At 35.3% G+C, this 10,016-nt stretch overlaps 1 protein-coding gene across 2 annotated transcripts; it reads right to left on the bottom strand.

Moving 5' to 3' along the window:
* Window positions 1–2,845: 2,845 nt before the first annotated feature.
* On the bottom strand, window positions 2,846–9,531 carry LOC133818156 (probable phospholipid-transporting ATPase 8). Of its 2 annotated transcripts, XM_062250873.1 has the most exons (12): window positions 9,315–9,531; window positions 8,401–9,203; window positions 6,531–7,885; window positions 5,978–6,088; window positions 5,607–5,883; window positions 5,396–5,484; window positions 5,214–5,322; window positions 4,932–5,147; window positions 4,682–4,807; window positions 4,388–4,486; window positions 3,921–4,112; window positions 2,846–3,622 (listed from the first exon to the last, which is right to left on the bottom strand). In XM_062250873.1, exons 2-12 carry the CDS (start codon window positions 8,800–8,802, stop codon window positions 3,029–3,031), a joined length of 3,570 nt encoding a protein of 1,189 aa, XP_062106857.1. In that variant the 5' UTR covers window positions 8,803–9,203; window positions 9,315–9,531; the 3' UTR covers window positions 2,846–3,028. The 2 variants fall into 2 exon arrangements, with proteins under 2 accessions (XP_062106857.1, XP_062106856.1); XM_062250872.1 differs by having other exon boundaries at window positions 8,401–9,531.
* Between the last annotated feature and the right edge of the window lie 485 nt (window positions 9,532–10,016).

Consider the following 10,016-nt stretch of genomic DNA (forward strand, 5'->3'; position numbering starts at 1 on the left):
CATTTTAAGCTTTCAAACGATAATTTCGTTTATTTGTAAATAACTAGTCACATCCTGAAAATATTTATTAATTAATGTAATTGTTAGGTCTATTTTAGTATTATTTTAGATTGTGTTTCAGTGTATGCTTTTAGTCTTTTATGTTGTTTTGTGCAATGTTATACTTGTTTTGTTTATGTTTTTAGATTTAAGCGACAAATATGCGGTTTGGTATGGAATTGGTGAAAAACGAGCTAAAATGATGATAGATATGTTTGTTGTCAAAGATACGGTATCGGGTAGTCTCAGGAAGTTCATGGGATGGTCAAATGTAATTTGACATTGAAAAATATTGAATTCTGTGAAAAAGGAAATTTGAGCCACGGCGCAAGAAGAGGAGCTGCGACGCGAGGACAAACAGAGAAGGCCATTTTCTGGAAACAGTGACACCGCAACCTCTTGAAGGTGCGTCGTTGTGCTGGAGAAAAAAGCACCATTTAGAGCTGCGACACTGTCAAAGTTAGAGACAAAGAAGCTTGGGGCATATCGCAAGGGCACTGCGGTGCTTGAGTCCGTACAACCAGCGAAACCATATTTTTTATGAGGGCAAAATAGTCTTTTCACAGGGAATCGCTAGGGTTAGTATAAAAACATAATTATGAGCGATTAAAATCACTTTAGGCGGCTGGAAGACAAGAGGAACTTGGAGATCTTGATTGAAAATTTCTTTAAGAGTTTTTCTTCTTTTCTTCTTTAATTTCTTCTTTCTATGTTATTTTCTGAATCAATGGATATTATGGGTTTAACTATGAACTAATTTTATTTTCTAGAGTTTTAATGTAGTCTTTTGATATTCTATTATTATTCAATGCGAGTTTTATGATTTCTTCTTCATAGTTGTGATCTATTCAATTTATGTTTATTGCTTGTGAATGCTTGATCACCATTTGCATGATTTATATGATTTTAATTCAAATTCTTAGAAGTGAGAGTTAAATATGTTATAATTGTTTAGACACAAATTTCGATATTGGACGAGAGTTCTTGTGTAGTTTGTGTAGCTTTTAGGTTTTTATGTTTAATGCTTACTGTATGTTGAAACTTATCACAGAGACGTAGAAAATTTGCATATAGATTGAGATTTATATGTCATAATAAGAATATAGATTGTTTTAGTAAACCTGCTATCACAAGGAGATAAAGAATAATAAAAATCATATTGATGATAAAATAGAGTGGATAAATGATGAAATTAAATATCATAAGTTTTTCATTCATTAAGTTATTTGTTAATTATTAATTGTTAATTTATTTATTTTATTCTTTTTTATTTTTATTTTTGAAATTCAATTTTTAATAACCAAATAAAACTAAAAAAAAAAATGAATTCATTGGTAATTAATATTCAATCTTTCCATTTTATTACTTGTAGTTATCAGATTTTCACAACAGTAATATATGGTAAGAATGTGAAGCAAGATAGGCGTGTTTCTTGATTAGCAATGTATATATGTTTATTGCAAATACACATGTGGAACCTTGTGATAATGATGACTGAAATGAGTCATACTAGCATTGAGTTGTAAACTTGTAGTAATGGGAATTAGCCACCACAAACACATGCACTCTTTTTCCATAACTTATTACTTCCTTTGCTACTAATAGATAACAATATATTATTTCTCGATATCCAGAGCAAATAATTTCATGTTTATCGCTTGAAAATAAGTGGGTAGTTAAAATGATTAGAACATAAAATATTCTAAAGTTAATATTTAGGCTGCTAAGGCTGGCAACTACTAATTCCGCATGCCTTATATGCCTATAGGATTTCGTAAAAATAAAAATCCAAAAGATCAATTGGAAAGTGTTAAAGTGCCTTATAGATATTTCAAAATTCACGTGTTTTTTCCACAAAGTTCAAGAAAAACTCTCTAAAGAAGAAAGAGTTGCAAAGGAAGAAAAGTTTCAGAAGTGCCTTGTGAATGGACAGAAAATGTTGATGTTTATTGATAAGGACCCACTCCCATTGTCAATATTCTTCGTAGCTGTACACTAGCGTAATTTCTTTTGTTTTTGTTTTCCACAATTGTGACCTAATAGTTAGGACACCTTCGGCCAAACATGAAGAAATAATGATTAAAGATTTTGGTTGGTTTCAACTTAAAATAGAATGCATGAGGTGCATGCAATGTAATCAGTATAAATTGCAATTATCAGATTATAAATTCGACAGGGTAACAAAACAGTAATCAAGTCAACCAACAAAATTTGGTCTAAAATATTGGGCTTTCAATTTATGGGTCTGTCACGTAGCTATTACCCCTTTTAACTTCTGACCACAATTTAAGTCAGTGAGAAGCAGATAAAAAATGTAGTAAATGGAACCATTGTATTTTAGGCCTGGACTGCACCCACATCCCAATATTACTTGCACCATATTTATAGTTCTTTTTGCTGAGAATATTTTTAGTTTTTGTTTCTAGTGAAAACTTTCTTTGTTGACCCCTATAGATAAATATATGCTCACTTTCTACAAGACCATCCCAACTGTCTCAAGGCCCAAGTTCTTTTCTACAATAATATCATCCAACAACTCCACCTTAGCTAAAATATCTATTATTAGGACATCAACGCTATCCATTCCCTTTTTTCACCACTTTCCAAGCAGCCCAGCTTCTTACAATAATGTTATTCCAAAATATAAATAGCCAAGCGTCACAAAGCCAGTCACAGAGTAGGAAAAATAATAGCCCCTATTATTTGAAAGAAAATGACCCCTTAACTAAATTAAATTCTGGCTCCACTACTAAGTGTCACTGCTCTTTAATATGCTCAAAACAGAAACTGAAAAAGTGAGTAGTCATACAGGCGAAAGCACGAACAAAATGCAGTTTGCTTTTTGTTTCTCTCGTATATATGCATGAACTTTTTACATGGCTATCTAAGAAAGGAGTTGTTCTGTATACAAGATCATATCTCCAAACTACACTTCATATGACTTTTGAAAACATATACAGAAAAACAAAAGACAAGAAAACCTTCTAATTCATGACTCCCTCTGTTTCATTTTTCCCTTTAGATGCTGTACCTTGCCCCTCACTGGTAGTGACAAGTCATCCAGATTCTCTGTCTGGGGGGATTCGAATACTCTCTGTTGTATCATGTCGTGGTACATTGGTTGAAACCTCGCCTGAAAAGCCCTGAATGAAAAGTAAGGTAGCAGAGTGCAAATCACTACGAAAAGGGTAACTAGCCAGTACAGGGCACTAGGAGCGCATGCTTCAACAAGAACCTTGTATGATGTTGTTGACACAATCGGTGGGAGAGAGCCGTATATTACTAAGAACACATACCAAAAGGCAATGCTTCCCCAGATGAAGAAGTGCTGGATCCAAGTGAAGTAGTTTATAGCAAGTGCCATCTGACAATTCACGGCCCACACTACGCATGTATACATTGTGACTCCAAGGACTTCGAAGTCAACAACCTGACCATCTTTTCGAAAAGCCTGATAAATGGTAGAGTTGGTGGTGAAGAAGAAGATGATTATAGAGCTGACAACTCCGTTGACCATCCAGCCAATTATCCGTGGCCAGCTGAAGAGGATGTTCTGTATTCCCTCTTGATATAAAATTGGGTACTGCAAACAGAATTAGTACACATACTTCAGCTTCCATCTAAGTTGATTGATGATAGTAGCAAGTGATTAACTAATTCAAAGCATACTTTATAAGAACCGACTACAAAAACCACTTTTTCTTGTAGTGGGACGACCAAGTACTATTTTTTTTGGGTGGCTAAGTGAACTCATGTTGTCATATAGCAATCAAGATGACATTCACAAGTACAGTTTGTCAAAAATCTATCCATTTCAATGCAGTTTTATCTTTGGCCTTTAAATGTGTATATAAACCTCTACAAGGATATCAAACTGTTACCTTTAGGCAGAGTCTTGCAGAAACATCCTGGTCAAAAACACCAAGAGCAATTACAGGAAGTGAAGTGAAGAATACGTTGTAAAATGACATGTACCAATCATTGTAAGCCGATTGACCAGAGAATGAAGCATAGGCCTCAAACCAAAAAAGAGTAAATCCGAATGTTATGTTCTTGTAGAAGAAGTAGCATATCTGCATCCATAAAAGAACAAAGTGCACATGTTAGCTAAGGGCAAGAGGCTTTTATAATCAGGCTCCCTATACACCCACACCCACTTTTACAAACTGAACAGATAATTTTCTCAAGGAAAATAAAAAGTATGCAGTTTATGAACTTCATCTCCATCATTCCTTCCCCTTATTTAATCTCCATGGGAAACGGAAAAAATAAAAGGGAAATGTTGAACGCAAGTTTCATCTTCATGTGTTAAAGTAGAGGCAACAAGAACATGGAAGCATGGCTTTACCATCATAGATATGCGCCTATAGCACCAATGCCCGTGTACCAGCAAAAGACGCTCCAAAAACCGGAACTGAGCTATTGAAAAATCACTTGCCATCACTGCCTGCAACAAAAGAATTCACTGAAATCAGAGCCTGTATCTTTCTTTTTAAATCCCATTTTTTGATCCCGGAGCCTGTATCATATTAATGCAGAAAGGATCTCCAAGTCCAGCATCAACAATAGATTAATAAACAGGAAAAACAAGTTGAGATGGATATTGCGGAAATCAATGATCACATAAACAAAATTTAATTACCTGCATTCCTTCAACGCCACTTATGCCAACACCAATATCAGCCTCTTGAAGCATACCAACATCATTGGCCCCATCACCAACTGATAGTGTTGTTTTACCTGTTTCCATTTTTACCAGTCTTGTAACCTGCAAATCTTCTATATTTCTATCAGATTATTCTGTAGATCAACACTAGAAAACTCCAATTGAGCAAAACTTAATTGATTATCAGGGAATAGTAACTGTCAGCAAGCAAGAACAAGAAACTTACAAGAGCTTTCTGCTTGGGCGTAGAGCGACAGCATATGACCGAAGCACAATTGATAGCAAGTTCAAAAAATGACTTTTCAACATTCTTGTTGAGTGAATATTCCAAGGACCTTCCATCAATTATTAAACCAAATGCAACAGAGTCACAACTATCTCTAGTAGAATGAATTTGTAAAATTCCATCTGTAATTTGTTTCCTTATGCAGTCCATAGAAGCCTGAAACAGTCAAGGTTTCAGAAAAAAATATAAATTTATACTGTTATGTAATTCAGAAAACTCTACCTTTGCCACGGCCTCTTTATTCCCTTGTTTCTCTATTGCAACAATATCTGGTGAATCAAGAGTGATCACAATTTGCTTCATATCCTGTCTTAGTAAACTACATGCATACCTATAAAATTTAAATTAGTTGCAAATTGTGGCTTCTTAAAAAATATAATCCATCACTAGAATTGCTTCCATACCCTATGTTAATTGCTGTCTCCATCTTATCACCTGTTAATACCCATATCTTAATTCCAGCCTGGTGGAGCTTGTTAATACATTCAGGAACCTGCACAAAAACAAAAACGAAGTTAACACAAACATGCATTTTCTAAATATTGGAAATGGCATCCGGTAAAAGTTCCCAAATTCAAGAAGTAATGCCCGGGAGTTTTTAAGTTGAATATTCACCCCCTTTTGCAGTTTGTCCTCAACAGCTGTGGCTCCAAGAAGAATCAAATCTCTTTCAATCTCATCAGCAGCCGCATCAACCATTACATTGCGATCTTCAGAGACAGAAGTTTTGGCCTTCTTAAACTTTTCTTCCCAATTTTTATATACTTCTTTATCAAGCTCACGAAATGCAATTACCAAGGTTCTCAGACCCGCTTCAGCATACTTATTAATATGATCCTTGGTTTGAGCCTCAAACTCTCTCCCATTTTCCGCAAGCCTTTCAAACATTACACTGCATATATGCTGATAAATAAATACTTTGAAAATGACAGACCAACTAGCAATTTCTTGTAAATAACAATAAACCATAATGTCAAGAGTCTCACCTGTCAGCACCCTTGCAAAGGAGCAAAAACTGATTTTCCATGTTTCTTACGATCACTGACATTCTTTTACGGGAACTACTGAACTCTAAGACTTGAAGTAGCTCGTACACTCTAACACAAAAAGACAAAATTACATGTAGACTGAATTGCAAGGAAAATTTAACCAAGAAATAGAGTCAAGAGTATAACTTACTATTAAATATTAAATTTAGCAAACTAACATATACTATACCATATTCATAAATGATGCTACTGGCCAATGAAGAAAAGAGTGAGAGAAAACAAACTCATTTTATGATGAAGGGTCGCAGTACTAAGAAACCCAGGGTGGGGGAGAGGTTAGAAGAAAGAGAAAATTTTGAAAATTAGGAGAAAAATATTATAAGTTAGGCATGTAAAAGTTACGATTACAGGCCAAATGTTCTAGTGAGAACAGATAAGAGTCCTGTTTCAAGTTAATTGGTTATGTTTCAATTGGCAGATGAAGAATTAGCTATAAGTAGTAGTTGAAAAGGTAAAACTATGAAATGTAAAAGATGCAGAAAGAACTAACCTGTCAACCTTTTGTCCACTCTTATAGTCCAGCTCATGCAAGTGTATGCTTGTCTGCGTCCTGTCAAAAAACTCAAAGCCAAGCTCCTTCGCAGCAATGACAAATGCTGCTTCATCTGGTGACTCAGCCTCGTAAGAAATGTCTCCTGATTCTTTATTTCCATCAGGAATGGCTGTGTGACAGATGGCTAGAACCCGAAAGAACTTCTGTATGACATCAGAATGAGGTTCATTAACCCACAGCCCATTCATTATCCGTTCATCTCTAAAATTGAAACCCTTGATTGATTTTCCAGTGCCTGCAACATCATTATGCCCTAGATTATCAGATAGCGTATCATTAGCTTCAGGCAGTCCACCCCTTCTCCTGGATGCCAGTGCTATCTCCACTTCTGTCATACCACGACCATATGTATTGCCGGCTATTGAACATTTCACAAACTCCATTGAATTACATGTCAATGTACCAGTTTTATCAGAAAGTATTGTGTCAACCTGACCAAGTTCCTCATTTAAATTAGATGTGCGAGCATGAGCTGGCCTATCTGTTTCATCATCATACATATCTTGATCATGATTAATGAAAATACTTTGCAATACTTTCACAATCTCAATGGAAACATACAGTGATATTGGTATCAAATATCCATACAACATAAGGGCCGTCAAGAAATGAAGAAAAGAGGCAAGCAATGGTCTTCTGGGGTCGTAGAACACAAGAGTGTCATCTGGATGAAGATACCACCTTCTATATTTTCCATCGTCAAGATCTCTTTTAGTTTCAACCCCGAAAAACACAGATCCAATAAAAGAGATAAAAATAAGAGAACTGAAGAGAATATAGATTATCTTATCCATTCTCCTCTCAATTTTACTTCTCTTGGAAGGAGGGTCTGTTGCATTCTGCATCACTTTTGTATCATGCCCAGTAAAAATGACAGCACCATAAACGTAATCAGTGTTTTTAAGCTTTGAATCTCTTAAGAGAATCTGTTCCAAGGATAGTGGATATTGTTTATCATCATAGTACAGAGTTCCGACAAATGAATATAGGTTCTCATTGGGATCTTCACACTTGATTACTGCTGTAAAGTCCTTTAAGGATTTTTCCTCGTGAAGATTGGATGTCACCTCCAACGAATGCTTTAACTTCAAGTTAGTTTCTCCATCAAGGTTCATAGTTTCAACATAACAAATGCCATCTTCATAGCTTGATGAAAGCAAAAGCAGATCAGCGGGAAAGTACTGATCTTTATGCACCTTCACAATGTCACCAACTCGGAGTTTCTTCCATCTGGTCTCGTGGATTGCATTATTCTTATACACTTTTACCTTTCGGTTATTTGCCTCTATATCCTGAAACCATTCAACGGTTCAGAAGAGGAGCACAAAGTCAGGAGAAATAAGCAATTACCCAAACAGCCTATACTTTGACAGGATACCTATAGCATAATTCTATGGTAGAGGAAAATAATACTAAAGCACCTGATGAATTTTTTTTTTTAAAATATATTAATAAATTTCGTGAGCAGCTTTGAAATTAAGTAATATTAATGTATTTCTCTTTTTTTTTTTTTTTTACCGTGTGACAATAATGTTGATTGTCATGGTTAGTTATCAGTTCAACATGCTGATACTAAAACAATCTCATTCCAACAAAATTCACGAAATTGGGAACCATAATGACCAAAATGAATAATCAATACAATATTAAATTAACTGTAAATAATTTTTTCATTTTTCTTTTTTTCAGGAGCAGGGGTTAATTTAGTGGGAGATGCATCGACATAAACAGAACTCAGAATCAAAGTGTCAAATTCATAACTTTATAACTGAAATAAATATAAATAAATAAAGATTTCTAGAATTACTTGTTTTCTTCGCCTCCAATCTTCCACGGCTTCCTTGACCACGGTAGCTCCAATCACTGCCATCAATGGAGCAAGAACACTGATTGCTGAATAAGGTGCTAGCGGACTAAATGAAACACAAGCTACGATAAGAAAGTATATATTGGCTACTCTCCTAAACTGCTCAAATAAAGACTTGGGAAGAAAATTGATCGCCGTGTATTTGGTTGTTGACACATAGTTTCCTCTATATCTCATCTGATTCTGAATGGCCTCTGGATTGTCAGGATCATTACAATGCACAACCCTTGAGAACCCTCTTTGCCCAATTTGCTCATGACTATCTCCCGACTGCGATCGAATACACGAAAACGAGTAAAGCTTGCTAAAATGTATCCTCCTCCGCCTCCTTCCTTCCACCATTTTTTCACCCCAAAAGAAAAGGGAATTAAAAAATTATACAAAAGGTTGCTTCTTTTCCCCAAATTCAAGGCTAAACCCCCTCAAATTCTCACCCACATTTTCTTTCCCACTTTCCAGGAAAATCAACAAACGAACAAACAAGTCACAATCACAACTATTTATTTCCCCTCAAACCAACGAATTTTCCAACCTTCCGAATTGATCCAAATACCAAGAAAATCAAGAATCACTAGACATCGTACTCAAACAAAAGAAAAGTCCCAACCCTTCCATTTATCTAACAAGAAAACTGATATATATTTTTCACATAAATCCAAAACCATTAGGTGAGCTGAAGAAGCAACATAACTTGGCAGTCACACATGCTCCAAAATGCTTTGCTTCTGTGTCTGAACTAATATCTATTATCATTCGCAGCCAAACCAAGAATAGAATCAAGATTCAAGAAACCTTTACGGCTTTGTAACTAAGCTATAAAAATCAAAAGAACTCAGAAATCAACTTCGAATGACCTTAAACGAGCTGGTCAAGAATTTTCAGAAACCCTAGAGTTGAGTTTTTCCATGAATTCCTTACTTTCTGGTCAAGTTGCAGAGATCTCTTCCTTGTCGTTTCAGCTGAAATCTAGAGAGAGAAAGAGTGAGCCTTGTAGAGTTGTAGTAGTGAGAGAGGGAGAACTGGTATGTGTTTTGTGTACAAGTAGTTAACTTTTTGTGCCTTTGCCGCTTTTATAAGCAAAAAAAAATTAAAATTAATAAAAATAAGGAGCGAAGCAGGTGATAATTGCCCGTACACTTTCATGGCGTTTCTCTCATGATTCACGAAGAGTCTTTAAGACCAGGAAAAGCTGACGTAGGACCGCGGAGAAGATCTGTCGCATATCCCTATCTGACACGTGGCACACAGTCTCTATCATACGATCTTACTATACTACTGCTGCCGCGTTTTTACTTTGTTACACTTGCCTGAACTAAGCTACGTCGTTTCTTTGCGTTTTTAAAAAAAATGCTCTCAATCTCAAGCATTGTGCTTTTATATTATTTTTTGAAAAGTTTTTTGGTGGAATATTGTTTGCGTGGCATAGTGCAACTTTGTTTATCATTTCTTTTTTTATTATTATTTTTATTTTTGATAAATTGTTTATCATTTCTTTTGGTATTTCTCTTCATTTTTTTTTTTAACTTTTTGTGTAGTCACATGATGCACTCACTTTA

Source organism: Humulus lupulus, chromosome 2 (genome assembly GCF_963169125.1).
Source record: "Humulus lupulus chromosome 2, drHumLupu1.1, whole genome shotgun sequence".
In the NCBI taxonomy this organism is placed as follows: domain Eukaryota; kingdom Viridiplantae; phylum Streptophyta; class Magnoliopsida; order Rosales; family Cannabaceae; genus Humulus; species Humulus lupulus.